The sequence below is a fragment of the Arachis ipaensis genome, chromosome B05 (genome assembly GCF_000816755.2).
Source record: "Arachis ipaensis cultivar K30076 chromosome B05, Araip1.1, whole genome shotgun sequence".
NCBI lineage: Eukaryota > Viridiplantae > Streptophyta > Magnoliopsida > Fabales > Fabaceae > Arachis > Arachis ipaensis.
This window is the reverse complement of record NC_029789.2, coordinates 137,880,765-137,900,829: the sequence shown is the minus strand read 5'-3', so window position 1 is coordinate 137,900,829 and position 20,065 is coordinate 137,880,765. Positions and strand designations below refer to the sequence as shown.

The following is a 20,065-nucleotide window of genomic DNA, read 5'->3' as shown; positions in this document are numbered from 1 at the left end:
TTGAAAATAAATTAAATCACACATATATTTATACACAAATATATTTGTGACTGATTTTAGTGGCTGATTTTGGTGTACAAATAGCATTTCTCAATTATTCCAATGTTACCTATACTCTTTATGATCTGTCAAAAAATGGATGCTAAAAACAGATTATTCAAACCCTAAATTCTAATAAACTTATGATTTAAGAACAGCTTAAATAAACCTATGTATCAAGGCAACGTAAAAATATTTGTTTAATATATATAGTCATGTAAGCCAAAAAGTATATAAGATTACAACCAAGATTACAACCCTCTCAAACTGCAATATTTTCACTATGCCTATTCAGTATTCACAATCTGAATTTAACTCGAAAAGAGTAAGACTAATAGAGACTCGACCCAACGCATAAGTTTCCCTTCATTTGTGTTCCGAAACTGAAATTGAGGCAGTCTCTCAACGCACCACGGAAAAAATGGGGTCCTTTTCAGCTTCATTTGGTCAAAAAGGATGTTCTCAAAATCTAAGAACATTAAAGGTTTTGGAATACTACAGATTTCTAATGGCAAAAGAAAAATACAGATTTCTCCGCAGTCACCATCCTTTTTGCTTTATTAGTCCCAACAATTCTGTCCAGCTGAAATGTGATTTCCGTAGCAAAACAAATATCAGAATATTATTACATTATGTTGCTGTTAGAGGAAATTGTAGGAGGAATGGCTAGCCAAAAATAAATAAATAAATAAATAATAGAACTAGAATCGTATTTCATGAAAAAAGTTAGATGTACAGAGGTTTCAGACATCTTTTTTAGAAATATAGCGATAGATGTGCAAGTAATTGGGGATTTTAGCTATATCTCAAGTGAATATGTTGAATGCGGAAAAATAATTTATAATTTATTAGAAACTTGCACCAAACTTATCACTTTCTAAACTAGAATCTACTGAGTTTCACTTTTCTTAAGTGATACATAAACCAGCTATGTCAACAAAATCCTCCCTTATTTAGCCCTTTTCTCGTACAATTCTCATTACTACCATGCATTTCAATTAGCCAACCAACAATTACATACACACTACATGGCAGCAAGTAGCATAATACTCGGTTATGACTTTTTTTTTTTTTGTGTGTGGGGTGGTGGGGAGAGGGTGTTTAAATTTGTATATATCCTAAAAGGGACATCAAAGAGAGAAAGTATTACCCGAAACTTGTCAAGGGAAGAAAACATAAGAGTGCATGCCATATTGGCAGACCCATCAAGCATATTCAGAATCTGCAAGATGTAAAGGGATAGCAATAAAATAAGAGATATATTATGTTCAACTTGTATGGACAAACTGAGAATAAGAACCTATTAAAAATTTTATCAACAGAACAACGAAGCAATGAAGTGATGAACTAATTACTGAAATGCATAGGCTATTGAAATAAATGAGAGCATAATAAATCAATAAGGTACTTTGAAGGGCAGGGCTTGTTTTAAATTCCTTGGCATATTTTGCATATTGACTTTTTCCAGGTTGTCAAGGTTAGAGACCAAGAGAATAGTTGATTTGTTGAGTTATGTTATTTATTGTTTTCTCTTCCTTCTTTTGTTTCTTTGTATCCTACACTCCCATTTCACACTATTTCCTTTCTTATGAATTCTTTGAAAGAAACAGAAAACAAAACCTACTTGATTAAGCTGCTCACCTCAGGAAAAAACTCCTTCCTTTCTGGTAGTGAATACATGATTAAGTTCTGAACTCCACGAATCTGCCATTAAGAAATAAGCTATATTTGTCAATATTGTGTATAACTCTGCCTGTATCAGGCTTATTACAAACATTTTACATAGCCTGTCCCAACCCCAAATAAAAGAGGAGGGTTGCGTTAGGCTAAACAACCAACGTAAAATTCTTTTGAATCCCGATGACATGGATCAAAGATGGAACTGCGTTAAGGCTAGATTGTTGCCAAGAAGCGACGTGCTATGTGGATGAATCATAGGGAAAATCAATGGTGGAAGTGCACAGGTAAAAAGTCAAGTGAGTCAGGTGAAGGCAATGTAATTTGGAACCTTGGTATTTGAGCTTTGGTACACAAGAAAGGTAAAGAATAGGAATGAGATAGGCGTTATCCTTTGATAAGCATTGGGAAAAAGATGTGGTAGAGGTTAAAAATGCGGGTGATTGGATCATTACACTAAAACTTGCGGTTGAGGGGGAGCACTTCCTTGTGATTAGTGCCTATGTACAAAAGTCGATTTAAAAGAACACTACAAGACAAAACTTCGTGAAGATCTAAAAGGTTTAATCCAAGGCATAAAGTAGGGAAACAAGACTTTCTTGGAACTTAAAAGGAAGTGATCCACGGAGATCATGGATTTGGTATAGAGAACACAGAAGGTACAACCATCTTGGACTTCTCTTTAACCTCTGAGTTTCTTATAGCAGTTAGCGAACACTTGTTCTAAGAAGCGGGAGAACACTTATAACACAAAAGAATGGGCGAAAAACTTTCAAATCAATTTTTTCTTGCTAAGAAATTTCAACCGGAAATTTTGTACCAACTGCTAAGTTATCCCAAGAGAGTGCTTGACCATCCAACATAGGTTCTCAACAGCTTGTTATGGATTTTTGAGTACATCAAAAGGTGAGAGAAGAACACAAGGGTCAAGTGCTGGGAAATGAAAGGTGAGAAACAAAGAGATTTCCAAAGAAGGTAGAAGAAAAAGCAAGACGGGATGGGTATGGAAGTGCATAACTGCATACGAGACGTGGAGTGAGACCACCAAGTGATTGAAAAAACAACAAAAGAAACCTTTTTGTGTGTGTGTGTGTATATACCCAAAAAAATCCATTAATCCTCTTGAATTTAGAGAAAATAGCAAAGCAAAGGCAAAAAGAGAAAAAGTGTATACAACCTTGTATCGGTGGTAGAAGTGAGACCTCTCGGTGTAAAGCATGATCTTCCTTTTTGCTTCATTGAACCAATTACGTGCACGAGAAATGTCACTTTGGGTCGTATACCTATATTAGTCCAGAAAAAAAAACACTCATAAATCATACATAATTATGAAAAATTATTATATCAGGATAAGTATACCACCTCTGATTTACAGTCAAACATAACAAAAATGATGGGCCCCACAAACAATTTAGTGTATCTTAAATAAAGTGATGGGATCCATTTGCATAGTGAATAAGCATAAATATAATGTGTTAAACTTGTATTCATGCAAGAACCTCCAATCATTAGAGATATATTCTGAAAACATGCAATAATTGACAGCTACAAAGTTTCAAAGTAAAGATAAAAAGTAGGCTTCTTACTCCCCAAGAAGACAAAATGAAGCATTCTGTGACTTCAAAAAATTTCGGATTCGAATAAATTCAAAGTAAGAACTGATAAATATCATAATGCCTCCCTGTATCAAAGATTTCATCCAACAGAACCAAAATAATTAGTATATAAATTTCATTTATCACAGGCATACACATCAGAAATTGAACTACCTAAACAAACTAACCTGATCAGAATCTTTGATCCGTGGGAAAACCTGCAAGATACAAATGACTGACATCATATCTATAAATTTGACTACAAATTGCCATAAATTTTTAACAATATGCACCTAATAAAAAATTATTTTAAACTGTCCTAAGGAATTTATATAAAGAAATTGAACAGAAGCATTTCAAACCCAGAAAAATAACACAAAATACAGAAGTATTTCTCTCATCTACCAAAATGAGATTGGGCAGTCGGATAAATCATTGTGCACCCAAATATCCAATAAATGGATAACATTGAAGCATACCTTGATGTAGTAGTCTTTTTATTAGCTAATATTATAAATATTTGTTTAAATATTGACTACAATATCATAAATATCTAGATAAAAATTGGCCAACCAGGATAAATATAGGTCTAACTGCTTGGCATTGATTTCCAAGACTATATAATTTATTTTTAATAACTGAAACCACAAGTATCCTCCAATCAGATCCTATTCCAACATTTGAAATCCAATAAGGGGCATAACTCTCCCAATGCTAGTTACTCCATACACAGAACTCAAACTCAAGTTCACTTATTAAAAGGAAGGAGCATTTGCCACTCCAACTGACCATATGTTAGCTACAAAAATGATGTTTATTTGACATATGACTTCAGCCAAGTCACACAGAAAAATATTTGGATAATTAGTTTTTCAAAAATAGTTCAACTCAACATGTAAAATTTCAAAACTGCAATTCTTAAACATATACCTTCTTAACAAAATAATCAAAGCGAGCATCATCAGCATCTACTATTGAGTCTACATGAAATCGTTCATAGATCTACAAGTCACATGATCAAGAGAATTATTAGCATAAGGAAAAACGAGGCAAGATAATTTGGAATAATATTTGATAACTCAACACCTCAAGAATAATTAAGGACTACAAACATGTCAAACGAATTAATAATAACAAGAATACAATAGTTGAGCATACATTATATATCACAACTGCCTAAAACAAAGTTTATCAAGACATTTTCAACTGTATGCCTCGTTTAACTATGGCAGTCATCCAACTAATCTATTGGCTCATTAGGACCTCCACCCAGAACAGAATACAATTAAATTATCCATGATTTTTTAAATTGTATTAGCCACACTACCAGCAAATGAACAAAGATAACAAGCAGAGAAGAATGCTAGAGAGACAAGCCAAAATAAGAGTAATCTTAAGGTCTAATAAAAAATCAGCCACTTTCCAATTATCAAGTCCTTAGAGATCTTCACCACAAGATCCCAAAAAATGTCAAAGAGGAGAAGGAGGTAGCTTTTTCAAAAGTCTACTGTAAACTCTTTCATCTTTAAAAATATTATTGTTTCTGCTTACAAGAAAAGATCAGTCTCACTAATGAGCTTCCCCCCTCCCCCCCAATGTACTTTTCAAAGGAACAGTACAACAATGAATATTGTTTTATGCATCACATAAGTGATCCAAGTAAATTTAAGTGCAATGATATTGTGATTACGCTATCAGAATGCATCTACACCCAAATGGTTTCATTCCCATCTGAACCTCTACTTTAAGAAAGTAATACTGAGAAAGCATACTTGTCTTATTTCGGGAAGAACTTTGTGTAAAACACCTTTATAATCACAAACCAGCTTCACCTGCAGATACCAAATGAAAAGACTGATATTGAATGACAAGGAATATAATTGGTTGGTGTAGTTGCTTAAGCAATAAGAAAGAAAACCTTCTTATGATTCTCATCTCATTATAAGGCACAGCATATCAACAATGCCTAGGGTTAAGTCCATATAAGAAAAATAAAAACCATATTAAAGAGAATGGCAAAAACTTGAGATTTTTCCATGAGAACTCTTTCGGCAATGATGTATCTCTAACCCTCCATGAGTGATTGTAGGTACAAACATTGAGCCCATCTAAAAGAATGGAAAGTGCAACCAGACATTTTGCATACCTTCCCTTCATAATTACAGCACTGATGATTGAATGAAGCATTTATATCTGCAACAAGGAAATGAATAAGCTGTAAATTACTCAACGTGGTTTCTTAATAATGCTAGTCAAAAAGGATTCATTAGAAAACTCTATAACTCAGCATCAACAAAGGTTACCATAAGTTAATCAAAAAAGGTCCTTCGGACAAGGAAAATACACAAAAATTTTAACCATGTATTATAATTGGAAATAGATTATCTTGATGATTGTTTATGTAAATTTTGAATGGATATTGGATGAATCCCCAATTGAAATACTGAAGCAATAAATATTCTTTCTTCCAGCAAATTAACATCCCCTATTTATCAAACAGAACAAAAGGATGAAGAATACAAAGGTCTGTTAAAACATATAATATCTGTCCTTCTATAGAGAAGTTAAAGACAAAACTATGTGAATGCAAGATTGTTCTCAACATCTTGGCCAAAATAAGGAAGGTTCATTACCTGGATTTGAATAAAACCCCAGAACAATTGTTTGCCTGTAAAATCTGGCATTATCATCAAGATACCTAAACAAAGAAAAACTAAGATTTCAAGATTCTAGGGTAGAAAAACCAGAAATGCATCTCATTTCTGACACCTTAGCTTTCAATGACCTGAGTGCAAAATGCAGTTCATGGAACAAAAATAATCATGTACAAAAAGGCAGGTTACTCCCTCCCAAATATCCAATGCATGGAAATGAAAACTACGTCACTCCCCCCCAAATTTAACAACCACCAACTAAATGGAAAGAAATGAAAATCTAAGAAAAATCCAACATAAAGTGTACCATGGTCTAATGCGCATAACATCAGTTCCAGGCTGCTTCGATGGTAAACGGTTCAAGTGGTCAATAACTGTATGTACATGATACCAATTCTGGAAGTTTCAAAAATAATAGCCAACATTTATACTCTTCCAACTTATAGTGACCTTCAAATTATTATTATAATTTAAAGAAACATGCAAGATACAACAAACCTGCATTGCTATTACATCAGCATGATCAACAATCAGCACCTACTCAAACATAATAAAATATACTTTGTCAACTTCAAACTATATGATCCAATGACCTATACACAGGGTAACTACATATTCAAATAGAATTTATAAAGCATGGTCTAACAAATAACAAGTAGAGCCACTTACCTCGATCGATGAAAGAAAATCTACATCTTTTTCCTTGTTACTCCCGGCCTCTTCAATTTTCTAACATTCACAACACTGATGTCAGGCACTTGCAATAAGGATATTAAGAAAAATCCAATTCAAATTCAAAATATGTAAAGTATAACAGTTTCTTTTTCATTTAATAAGTTACAATTTAAATGCAGCAACAAGCAAAATCTAGATTTAAAAAGTAAGCCTTTTAGAAGCCATAATTAATATAAAAAAATAAAAATAAAAATTTGAAGCCAAACTAAGGGAAACCATTTTTACAGCTACATGTTACGAACCTTCAAAATTTAAAAATTGCACAATAATATCAAGATTATGATTGAACATATATGCAGGCTGTACCCAAAAAACAGAAAACTTGCATACCCAAGTCTAGTCTCATTCAAGAAAAGTGAATATATGCCAGAAATTTTCCTTATCCAAACTGAAGAGAAAGAGTGAGTAGCTACAACACAGTCTATATGAACTGGCGACATGGACCAGAATAAGCTAACTTTCTCTTGTTTCCTTTCATTCTCCTTAATTCTTCACTTACTGATCCAACATTCTTGACCCCCCAAAAACAATATTAAACACCTTTTACTTATCCTAGAAGGTTTAGGACTGTAATTGTTAAATCCTAAGGCTATATAAAGCCCAAGTGAAGAAAATTGATTCCTAGAAAATCAGACCTAGAAAACTTGTTTGGCATAGTCACTTCCATCACTGTACCTCAGGAAAGAATCCAATCCAGACTGTTTTCATGCACCATCACCTTAACAAGTGACATCTGATTTTGATCATGTAAAATGTGTTGAAGGTGACATGACATGACAATGGTTTCAGCACGAGAACAAAACTCTCCAAAAACAAATAACACATCAAATAACATTTGGTAAATTTTAGCGGAGTAATTGTATTCTCATGACATTTCATGCCTTCTTGATAAAAATTTCTGTTTCCAGTCTATTGTTTCTTTTAAAGGATGTCTAGCTTGTCACTTGGAATTGTCTTCTATACTAATATTAATAAACCTTTACTGTCAAACAAAAATAAATAAATAAAACTAAAACATAAAACCTTCGCCATCAAACATATATAAATAAATAAGAACCAAAATATAAGGGAAAATTGCAAAGAAAAATCACGAGTGATAATATAATCTAAAGTGAGCAAAAAGATATCTAGGAGGCAAATATGAATAAGAACCTAAGAATGATTCTTTTTCATAAAAGAAAAATCCCACTTACATTAACCAAGGAAAGCGCTGAAGCAACAATGATGTCTGAGGTATGGAAATCACTGAACAACTTAATTGTCTTCCTGCAAGGAATTTTATGAATAAGAAAAAAAAATTCATTATAATATACTAAAAAATACAGATAGTGGACTATTGCATAGCATGTCTTGGGAAAGGATAAAGAATAAGCAATCCTAATCACCAAGCAGTGAAATTTGTTACCTAGTAAATTTGATGCCAATCATAAAATCGTCCTCATTATTGCCACCAAAAAGTACTTCATAGTCAGATGGTTTGGATGCTTTTTGAGGTTTTTTATTTTCAGAATCATGGTCATTTTCCTCATTGCCCTCTTCACTTCCAAATTTAGTTAAAAAACGATCCATATGCTCAACATTAACCTGAGAAAACAAACACTTCAATATCACAAAGGACTTACAGAATTGTCTATCTTTCTCAACAAAAATGTAATAAAATTAGATAATACTAATAAGCAACACTTGCAACAATGAGTCACTTATCATAAACTACAGCAGAAAGTTACATGTACTAGCATGATTTAAGCCTAACAATGTTAAATTAAAGGTCATTTGTAGACATCCACCGATTAATGATCTAGGAATTTCACTAGCATTAAAATTGATAATGTGCATTGAATTTGGAAAAGAATGGTCTTCCTTTTACAGAACCTTGTATTCCTTTTAATCAAGGAGGCACACAATTTTCTAACATCTGCAAGAATGATACACAATAACAGAAGAAGCCTATTATACATAGTTACTGAAACCACCCATACAGAAGAAAGAAACTAATGACAAATGATAACCATCAACCATGTAAAACCTTAGTTTCCTAAAGTTAACGGGATCTATTGAGAAACCACTAATAAACTAAAAGGAAAACCAAATTGTACAGAGAGAAGCCGGCAAAAACAAAAGGAAAACACACAACATAAGCCAACTATTTAAATGATATTTTCCAACACATGCAGAATATTAACCACCCAATGGAGGGATCACAATCATGAACCAGAAAGTAGAAGTCCACATAAGAGAAATATAGAAAGATAAAACTGAAAAATAGTCTGATGGGGGGTTCATCAATATATCCCGACTCTTTACTATGAGATAACCTGTAGTTGAGAAAAAAAAAACTTAAAGAGTTGAGGCAACTCCTCAGAGTCTAGATGTGTATTGATAATTTAGGTCATGTTCAAGGGGCAATACCATGGTTAGATGGAAAGAGTAATCAACTAGAGAGGTAGGTACAAAAGCACCTTGTGAGCTGAAGGTGTAAGTTGTATAAGCCTCTTCACAACACGATACACGATGCTTGCCATTGGCAATAAAATTAAAACCTGGAGCACAAGTAGATAAAGGATCATATACTTTGTTTGAAACATAACAAATTAACATGAGAAGAACTTTCTTGTATGCTTATGATTCTTCTTAGACTACATGCATTTCTAGGTTATACTAAGCTTACCAATTGAACATGATTAAGCAATAAAAAGAACAAGGCGAAAATACCAAATCTACTAATTCATTTAGATAATAAGATGCAGTTTAGAACAAGTATAGCAAAATACTAATTAGACAAGTGACAAATTTAATTATAATCAGAAATCCATTATAGAAATGATTCAGTAACGGATCCAAAAAATTTTGATAGTGGGGGAAAATAATATATATAATATAATAATAATTTTTATTATAAAAATATTATGTGTATATAAAAATCAGTTATCAGATTATCTATTAACCATTATATATTTGTGTATAAATACATGTGTTGTTTAACTCATTTTCAATATGTATTTTGTATTTTAATATATATTCTATGCGGGTGGTTATTTTTTATGTACATATAGCATGATTATTGTTATAATTATATTTTGTTATTGTAAATATGATTAGTCTTCCAAATATCTAATTTACAAATTAAAACACTAAAGTAGTAATTTAAATAACAACATATAATATAAAAGTCTATTTTTTAGGTTTCATATTTTAAAAAAATTGAGCAATCTTTTTCTTAACAATACAATCAAAATATCTCTATATATATCAGTAACAATTATTTAGAAATTTACTTCTTATACAATTAGAAGCCAACATTTATTGATATTCATAGTTGAAAAAGTTCTTTCAATTAATGCAATTGCTGCGGAAAAAACTAAAGCTAATTTCAAAAGAAAATAAATAATACTTTTTCGAGTCGATTTCTAAGAAAAAACACCAATCTCATTTAAATTGAGAATTGATCATTCTAATAGACATCTAATATAAAATTCTTAAATTGACTATTAAGTACCAAAAGTTGAGTAAAAAATTATTGTGAGGTCAAATTCAATAATTTAATGGGGGTAAATAAATATTATTATCATGTACTACGAAAAAAAATTCAAATTGTAGTGGAGGTGCTTGCCCCCACAACAATGGTAATAGATCCGTCCCAAATGACTAATGGTCCTTTACCTTTGGACGAGTAAAACCTTGATCTCGGAATTTGTCACTACCAGCACTCTCTCCAGCTCTGGATAATTTTGCATCATTCTTTTTCACACAATCTCTAGTTTTGAACACATGATTGAGCTGTAAACGATATAGCCATTATGTCATTGCTATCAATATAGCATAGGCATGGGTGTGTAATATAATCTGTAATATACATTGCCACCATGCAAAAGATTTTGACAAAATCCATAATCTTAAATAAAATGACAGGGAAATTTGCTTACAGAATGCATTATGTATGCATCCATGATGCTTGTATCTTCGAGACCTTTGACATAGAATGGTTTCTTATTACAGTGAAGTATATCCCGGTATCTGCTGCCTAGAAACATGTCAACATGAAGGCAATACCATTATAATGATGGAAGAAAAATAAATAAATAAATCACAACCTTTATGCAAAAAGCAACCAAGCATCCTCAACGGGAGTAAACAACAACAACAGCAGCAGCAGCAGCAACAACATCAACAACAAAAGTGCTTGAGTGTGTAACTTGGATAACTACTATAAAAGAATTTCAAAATACACTCAAAAGTGGTTTAGTGCAAATAAGCAGCATATTGTGGTGTCAATTATCAATTTATCATACCAAATGACAAATAAAATGGAGATGGTGACGTGTACAACAAATGTCGCAAGTGGCAAGCTCTAATAAAATGACATGACCATTGTGAATAAATTCACAAAAAAGGTAAAAAAAAATCCTAAAATTAAAAAGAAATTATAATAAAAGATTGAAGAGATAATTGTTCTCTTTCCCACTTCCCATCATCATCGTGTTCATGTGTCTATATGTAAAACCAGGTCCTTTTTTACCAAATTGCAGAAAACCTTCGGGCCGGAAAAGATATACAACCTTTGTTATTGCATTTTGATGGAATTAAATAAAGATAACAATGAGTCACTTTTAAAAACATTCGGAGCACAAATAGAACCAAAAAACATTACGGAAAACATCGATATATTTATTCTAAAAATTTTGGATAAATATAATACTTAACCATTCAAGAAAGAAGTTAAATCCTATAGCTGTATCTATACTAACTCCAGTGTACCACATGAATTTTACTGCATAGACCATAAAGGGTAGAAGGTCTACATTCTCTCCTGTTGACCATTAAAAAATTAAATTACCATAAGAGAGGATTTAGATTCCTTTGGCTTATTGCTATTTTCCAATATAGCAAATACAACCCCCTATCAGCTCAGAAAATTTTACATGAAATAGAAGAAATTTGGAAGTCTTCTAAAAAATGGAAGATATTGTTTAAACAACCCCTTAGTTTCAGGATAAAAATCAAGGGTAGTTATTATGCTAGATGCAAATAATGAGACTAGAACATGATTTATTCATTATATCTGAAAACGAACTTACAAAGGGAGAAAAATATCTTTTGCATAGATGAATTCAAATCCTTGCCCCCAGATGTCTTGTAGACATCCATCCAGTGCTCATACAACCTTGCTTTCAGACCATCGAAAGAATTGGAGTTCAAATCCTAAAAGAGAAAACAAGAGACAAAAATGTAATACCCGTAAATATTTACACACCAAATAATGTTTTTAACGAATTAAGTTGCCAGAAACAATTCTCCTTTTTAGTACATGGACTAAGATTCAAAGAGAAAAACTTACAGCAAAGCAATGGGCAGTATCAATGACAAGGAAAAGATAACAATAGAGGAAAATATTCTTCGTTGAACAATGTTGATTTTATCCGAAAAGAACTACTCCATATTTTTTTACCTTTGTTTAAAGGACTACTATTAATCAAAGTCTCCATGAAAATAGCACACAACACACCATTGACTTGATATACTGGTAGTCTAACATCAACTCTCATAGCCTTACCAAGAAAATGATTAGGATGCAAACAATAAGTCAAGTAGTTCTACTACAAAGCATATAGGTGATGAGCATTGAAATTGACATCAATGCTGTAATATCTAATTATTTTCCCCACCTAACATATAGCATTATCTACTTTGCAAAAGAAGTAACCATATGGGGAATGAAGTATCATCATTCTAGACAAGAAGGCAAAAGCAATGAATTCTATGGCCAGCTGCTAATGTCTACTATTCCCCTTTACTTTATTACAACCATTCAGCTTGTGGCCAAAATAATTACACTAGATTTAGCACTTCCACAAAGAAGCTACTCAATCTTGGATATGCCAATAGTTTTAAAAAAAAAAAAGTAAAAAATAACAAACATGAAATACCTCCAAAATATTTTCTCCAGTTCCTATCCATTTGCAACTCGACATGCCAATGGCTGGTACCTCCCATTTAAATTTGGAACCATTTTGGTTGTCTATCTCTTCTTTTGTTAAATTATGTTCCAAATGTAGGTTAAAAGAACTACAGACACAAAATATTGTATGTTAGACTATAGGATAAAAAGAATGAAAAGAGCAGGAAATTCATTTGAGTTATGTATAATGACAAAGAAATAAGTAGTTGGTACAATTTCAGATTCATTGCAGAACATCATAAGACATTGGTATTACTCGGATAATATTTTTCTTTCTCCATCTCTTCCACACCTATATTTTATTTAGAAAATAAAAATAAAAATGAAACTGAGAAAGCAAAAAATATTAACAAACCTTAAGTGCACTGAATCCTCATAATTTGGTTGACCATCAATTCCAACATCCTCTTCATCTGACTGAGAAAACTCAGCATCATATTCAGTCTCAGAGCCTGTTGATTGAGAATCATTGTCATCTGAATCTTGCAACATCCTTTCCGCGTCACTGTTTCTAGGAGAATCATCATTAAAATCTAAGACAGTAAAGAATACAAACATCAATAAATGATATCCCGAAATTAAATAACCATCTTATGCTATTGAAAATCAGAGGGAGATTGCAGAAAACAAAATGGATGTACAGACCCTAATTACAAAACTGAAACAAATCCTTAATGAACAGAAATATTGACAAAAATTTAAGTTAAAACATTGCTATTTTCTACTCTTCTCAAAGTTCTTGCCTTCCACATAATCATAATTATTTTAAATATTGCAGAATCAAACCTTCTTCATCATCATGGTCATCCTTCAGCTTCCGACGCGCAGGGAGCTCCGCCTCTTTCTTCCTTTCGTCATGTTTAACTTTTTGCCTTTTCCTGAAAATAGGGGTAAAGCAACGAAAAATTTTAAACCCTTTCTTTAAAATAAAAATATCCCAAACAAAAGGCAATGTCAAATGAGCATGATTAAGTGCTTGATCATTTAAATAAGATAGTAAACTAAATATGCATGGACCAATGTAACAATCAATACCAAGACTTTAGAACAAAGTAAATGAATTTATCCTATCTTATGTGGTTGTTTCATAGAGCATTAAAATAGTTGAAAAAATACACACTGTTACTACCTTTTAAGGTTAGAAGTAGGAGGATCAGTCTGCAGAATATTCACATTCAAATTATTGGGGTTCTGTTTGGATGATTTCTTCTTCTTCCCTACAAAGAATAGAAAGTTTAATAATAACCAAGCTTAGAAAAAACGCATACTTAATTAACTGCCATAGTGGGAAAAGCAGAGAAGAATGAAAATTGGCACCGGCGTCAGCTCTCTGCGTCATCTTTATCCTTTTAAAATCTCACTCTCTTGACCTCCGCACAGTAGCAGCGGCGGCTCCCTCCTTCGGCCGTCAAACTAGTCGTTGGCGCAAGTGTCTGGAGAAAGTATGACCGGTGAATTAGTTGTAAGAACCGAACCGGTCAGGTTACTGGTTTACTGGTTTATTGGTTCAACCGATAAACCGCTGGTTGAACCGATAAAACCGGTTTCACGTAAATAAAAAATATAAAATACTAAAAATAGTCATAAACTTAATAAATTCAAAATACATATCTTTAGTTCTTCACCAACATTTTAAAAACAACCAAGTTTCAAAGTCTAAATATAACTAATACAAAGATAAACGTGAAATTAGTTAGTACTAGTACATTAGTATCTTAATTAAACACAATAAGGATAACAATTCATAAACTAAATCCAAGGAGTGATTTCGAAGTCGGCAAGTTGCAAAAGTATAAAACAATAGCAATTCTAAATTCCCTAATTCCCATTCCCTATTCAGCAAGACAGCAACCTTAAAGGCTTAAATAGTTAAATTCACAGCAATCTTAAATAGTTACATTATTCACAGCAATCTTAAATATTCACAGCACAAGCATGTTCATAACAGAACAACATTAGATTAACATTATTCATATTCAACAAGCATATTCAACACCTCGGTTTAAAGCATTAGTCAACAAACATATTCATCCCAGAACAAATCAACAAAACAACAAATTTTCACGTTTTCAACAAGCATATTCAACACAGAACAAATCAACAAAACAACATAATTCATATTTCATAGATTCAAGCTTTCAACAAGCATATTCATCCCAGAAATTTTAAGTTTTCAACACAGAATAGAATAACATAGGAGAAGTGCAGTTTAAGGTTGCTGGAGAACAGAGGAGAAGTGCAGAACAACATTATTCATAAGTCATAACACTGTAACAGCAAGAAGTGCAGAACAGACTACAGAGGAGAACTGGAGCTAACCTGTTTGACAGAGCAGAAGAGCGAGGCAACGGCGAGGGCGACGGCGCGGCAACGGCGATGAGAGACAGCCGCGGGTCTGTCCTGTTCCTACTTCCTTAGTTCCTTCAGACTTCGGAGTTCAGACGGGCGGTGAGACGAAGAAGACGACGTCGGGCGGCTGGCGGCTGGCGGCGGTGGCTGGGTGAGTGACACTGTGACAGAGTGAGGTGAGGTGGTGGCGGAGAGGGTTAGCCGTTAGGGGATTAGGGTTGGGGGAAAAGTGGAAAGTGGAAGCTGGGCCTGGGAGTGGGGTTTGGGGGTACCGTGCGTATACGACGAGACTTTTTTTTTTTTTTTATAAACCAAAACGACGTCGTTTTGGAAAATGAATAAAAAAAAAAGCGCTTCCGAACCGGTCGGTTACCCAGAAACCGCCGGTTTTCCGGTTTTCATCAAAACCGGCCGGTTCAACACGGTTCTCTTCCTTATCCGGTCATATCACTCAACCGGACCGGTTAGGAGTCCGGTTCACCGGTTTTTTGGTCGAACCGGTCGGTCCGGTTCGGTTTTTATCGGTTGTTATTTAATGTATTGATCAAGGTTCAGAAAACTGGACCGGTCATCAAACCACTCGTCACTAGTTCACTAGTTTACTGATCTAACCGGTCCAACCGGTGGTTCAACCGAATAAATCGTTTTAGAATAGAATAATAAACAGGTAAGCTTATTAGAAATAAGCAAAACTCTAAAAACATGAGAAAGTACCAGTTGAAAACTTCTAATTACAATTGTTACCAAATATATATGTCCTTTATGTAAGGTTAAATTTGAATGGAAAAGCATCTTATGTGCAATACATCATAGAGGTCACATTCAATAATTTTATTGACTTGAAGCTCATTAAAAAAACAAATAAAAATTAAAACTCCTTGATTCTTTGGCAACCAAATGATTGAAAAGATAAGTGAACATAGACCAAATGTGCAGGGGTTGAGCACTAACATTTCAGAAATTAGCAATACTCAACATCTAAAACAGAGAGAACAATGGTACAAAAATAGATATTAACAGTTTATAATTTGTGGGAATTAACTTAATATTCTATAGTTTCTTTCTTCTCCTTTTAGTTTCTTTTTTTCAATGGAAACAAGATTTAACAATAAAAATTCAATAATAAAAATTCCATCATTCATTTTAATCAGTTCAAAACAAGATACAACTTAGCTAAATTTAACTAAAAAATTTAATAAATAAATTTAATTCAATACAACAGAGAAGACTTAATCATTCAGATAAAAGCTCATGCTTTAGTATCATTTTAACATAAATTAACAAAGAATTATCAAAGTTTAAGCATAATTTTTTTCAATATAGCATAAAAAAACAATCAAATAGAGTACAGCCCAGCAGTAGCAGTAGAGTTAATCATTCAACAATAGCATTAACCATGTTCTTAACCTAAAGCAGGAGCTAAACACAATGAAAATTAGCAGCGTGTTCTTAACCACAACATAAGACCATATCTGCCTACAGCATTCAGCCATTCAACACAACACAATTTTGCCTAGTGCCTACAACATTCAGCCATTCAACACAACACAATTTTGCCTGCCTACAATCAGATAACCCCAATCATAAACATCATTACCAAATTAAATAAAAAATCAACCAAAAATCACCTTGCAAATCAAAAACTCAATCTCTTGAACTCAATAATTACATCAGTTATCCAACTAAATAATTGCATCACAGTTATCATAAACTGATTTCAAAGCCTAGAAGCAGTAAGCAAAACCAATCAACAAAGCACTGACTGAGTATTCTGTTCTGATTCTGTGACTGGGAAGCAACAAATTCAACAAATTCAACAAATCCAAGTAAAGTACCGATTTACAGCAACATTTAGATTAGCAACAAGGCAAATTTGATTAGCAATTCAGCAACATGCAAAAATACAGGGAGAAGGGAAATCTGAAAAGAGAGAACAGGGAAGCAATGGTGCAGGGACTCACCAACGATCGACGGCGAGTCGGCGACCACCCCACGAGTTGCTTCTGCCGCCGGCGACGAGACAGACGAACCACGAGATGCCAGTGACTGAGACGAGACTCGAGTGAGGCTGGGAGGCAGAATCGAGCAGAGACAACCACGAACGACGAGCAGCAACCAACACGCACAGCTCGAGCACTCACTGGCGGAGGGAGGCGCAAGCAGCCGAGCACAGAGGAGAACGGCGAGATGCGAGCACCCGACGTGGAGGATCCGGCGAGAGGCCCGAGAGCACGAAGACGGAAGTTCTTGAGTGCGATGGACGGCGGCAGCAGTCTCTCACTCCGACAGACGGCGACAACTATTGGTGGAGGCTAGGGTTTGATGAAGGAAGGAGTTGGAGAAGGGGGGAATGGGGGATAACGCGCAACTTTTTCCCTTTCAAGGAAGGAAACGAGGTCGTTTTCTGTGAACCGGCCGGGTTTCTGGTCCGATCCGACCTGCCGGTAACCGGCCGATTCAGCGGTTCTTGAACGGTTTTTAATTTTGCGGTTTTGCACGCTGGATCGAACCGTTTTCTTTGTCGGTTCCCGGTTGAATCGGTTTGACCGGTCGGTCTGGTCTGGTTTTCAAAACATTGGTATTGATGCATTCACGGTTGATTTTGTGCCTCTAGAGCTTGTACTTGTTCTCCAAATTATCATTTTGTTCTTGTACTGTGTTGTTATGTAGGACATTCCGTAAATTATTTAGCTTTAACCTCACTGTAGGACTAAATTGATGCTAAATGAAACTTTTTTGGATTCAAATAGGACACTTTAAACCTTAAGGACTAAAATAGAATTACGCTCAAACATAGGGGACCAATTTAATTCTTTATCCTTGATTGAATTAATTATTCAAGGTGTCATCGCTATTTCTATTTTTAAAGAATTTTTTTAATATTATTTAACAATTCTAATAATAAAAATTAAAAAAAGTAAGACGGTACAAAATTGCAATGACGATAAGATTGAAATACCCGTGATAAAATTATGTTGATAATATATACTTGGGTATTACTAACAACTATGTTAGTAATTACTTAAAATGAATAACAAAATAAGTTATAGGGTATTATTTTATTTAAATTATTAATAATTAAAAGAATAAAAGGTCAGTAATTATTTTTAAAATAGACATTAAATTTAATTTTATGGTACTAAGTAAATATCTATTTTATTATGTAAAAATTAAATTTCTTCACTTAATGATAAAACTGTCGTAACATGTTTCTAATGGTGTTTTTCGATTTATTTCTTTTAACTCATTAAATTTATTTTGTTATAATAAATTAATTATATCAACTAATTGATTTGGTTAATTTTTTAAATATCATACAATTTATTATAATTTCTATCAATCAATTAATTGTAATTCAAATTGAATGATTATTTTGTTACGAAATTATTATTTCCTAATCTAATTTGTGGGTAATACATATATTAATTATAATCGTAAATTAAGCTATTTTATATTAAATGACTTATATAATGGTCATCTCATTTATTATCATAAATGCTGAATTAAATAAGTCATTATTACTTTTGATTTAGAATTAAATGAGAATAAAATCAGAGATACTATTTTATTTGGTCTTTCGGGTTTAATGGGTGTGACACTTAAATATAAATAGTGATTTCTGGATTTTGGTCTCCAACACGTCAAAGCCATCTCCGTAACTATTTTTTCATAAAAGGAATTTTGATTCAACTCTATCAGGGATACAGAAGGTTTTCAAAGAACAAAGAAATAGTCTGAATTTGTACGAATTCTAAATGTTCGAACTTATGATATTGTTTCAGTTCGTTGTCATTACGAAAATGACTTTAATCTATACGTGTCTAAGGACTAAAATAGATTAAATATTATTTAAGTAATTTATTTCTAATATTGGTATTTGATTAAATTAGTTTTAGAGAAATTTAAATTGTTGACTCAATTTATATATTACGACTATTCTTTTTGAATATATTATTTTTATATTTTTTAATATAAATTTTCTTTTTTTTTTAAGTTTATTTTCTTTCTCATTTTATATTTCAGATTAGTAATGTAATTATTAAGAAAAATGTATTTAAAAAAAGAAAAAAAATATTAAAACATCACTATAGAGAATTATTTAACAAAATTAATATATAAGGTTATAGAAAGTCTTATCCAAATTTGACAAGAACAAGACGACTTACATAGAAATGGTTCTCATGGATGATAAGGTAAATTGATTATTTTCCATTATTCTTTCAAGTTATGCTAGGTCCAATTTATAAATATTTTTTGTTCATATTTTAAGTTTATTTGATAAGTAAACCCTTGCACGCGAGCAAAAACAGTGGGATTTTATAGATTTATAAGTGCTAATAGCCTTTATATTTAATTTGTTTTATAGTGTGATAATAACTAATATATTTATTGGTAGATTTAACTATTACTATCTTATTTATGATCACATTCAGTATATATGTCTGATTTATTGAAAAAAAGTAGATTTTTAAAATTAAAATTGATTAATAACTATTTTAGAATTAATCCAATTAACACTAAATTAAAAAAAAATAATACATAACATGTTACTTTTTTATTAATCAAATTATTATAATTCAAATTAATTTTAAAAAATAATTTAAAATTATAATTTTAATCTTATCATGTGCATGGCACGGGTAATTATACTTGTTTTTTCCTTCTAACTTTTGATTAACAAAAGATATGTGTCTTTTTTACGATATTTTTAAATAATCTTACTATAATTTTGTTTTGTAATATTCTCTTTTATCATGTGTATTTTATGTGTTTAAGGAACTAACTTAAAGTTATAATATGATATATAAAATTATAGTATAATTTACAGTATGCTAAAATATTAGGACATTATCGTATAGATATTTTTGAATTTGTCCATTAAATTCAATCATATAGGATATTAAAAATCATGCAATTATGTAATTATTTATTTTTTCATATAATTATTGTATTGGTCATTTACATTAGTGAGACTATTTTTATTATTAATATTTATAAATATACTATTATCTGTATAATTAATTAAATTATCTTATTCATTTAAGTTTAATTCTATTGAA

The 20,065-nt window shown here is 32.3% G+C and overlaps 1 protein-coding gene across 3 annotated transcripts; it reads right to left on the bottom strand.

The window, feature by feature from the left end:
* LOC107644393 (U3 small nucleolar RNA-associated protein 25) lies at nt 213-17,361 on the bottom strand. 3 transcript variants are annotated; one of them, XM_016348234.2, is made up of 26 exons: nt 16,967-17,361; nt 14,976-15,166; nt 13,974-14,089; nt 13,786-13,873; nt 13,443-13,534; nt 13,012-13,189; nt 12,625-12,763; nt 11,776-11,899; nt 10,624-10,721; nt 10,361-10,477; nt 9,160-9,240; nt 8,106-8,284; nt 7,894-7,966; nt 6,635-6,694; nt 6,464-6,502; nt 6,273-6,361; nt 5,945-6,009; nt 5,458-5,504; nt 5,084-5,143; nt 4,242-4,313; nt 3,500-3,529; nt 3,303-3,397; nt 2,894-2,999; nt 1,681-1,743; nt 1,190-1,261; nt 213-622 (listed from the first exon to the last, which is right to left on the bottom strand). In XM_016348234.2, the coding sequence occupies exons 3-26, from the start codon at nt 13,993-13,995 to the stop codon at nt 545-547; spliced, it is 2,067 nt and encodes a 688-aa protein (XP_016203720.1). In that variant the 5' UTR covers nt 13,996-14,089; nt 14,976-15,166; nt 16,967-17,361; the 3' UTR covers nt 213-544. The 3 variants fall into 3 exon arrangements, 2 of the variants coding, with proteins under 2 accessions (XP_016203720.1, XP_016203721.1); XR_002347443.1 differs by having other exon boundaries at nt 595-622; nt 1,664-1,743; XM_016348235.2 differs by lacking the exon at nt 14,976-15,166 and having other exon boundaries at nt 16,967-17,360.

What these genes read in the sequence shown, in the direction of transcription:
- LOC107644393 (XM_016348234.2), bottom strand. Translation starts at nt 13,995, where the DNA reads ATGACGCAGAGAGCTGACGCCG. An exon ending in GAGGATTCAGTGCACTTAAG is followed by an intron (nt 12,764 to 13,011) that starts GTTTGTTAATAT and finishes TTGTGTCTGTAG; the next exon opens with TTCTTTTAACCTACATTTGG. An exon ending in GCTGTAATTATGAAGGGAAG is followed by an intron (nt 5,144 to 5,457) that starts GTATGCAAAATG and finishes TGGTATCTGCAG; the next exon opens with GTGAAGCTGGTTTGTGATTA.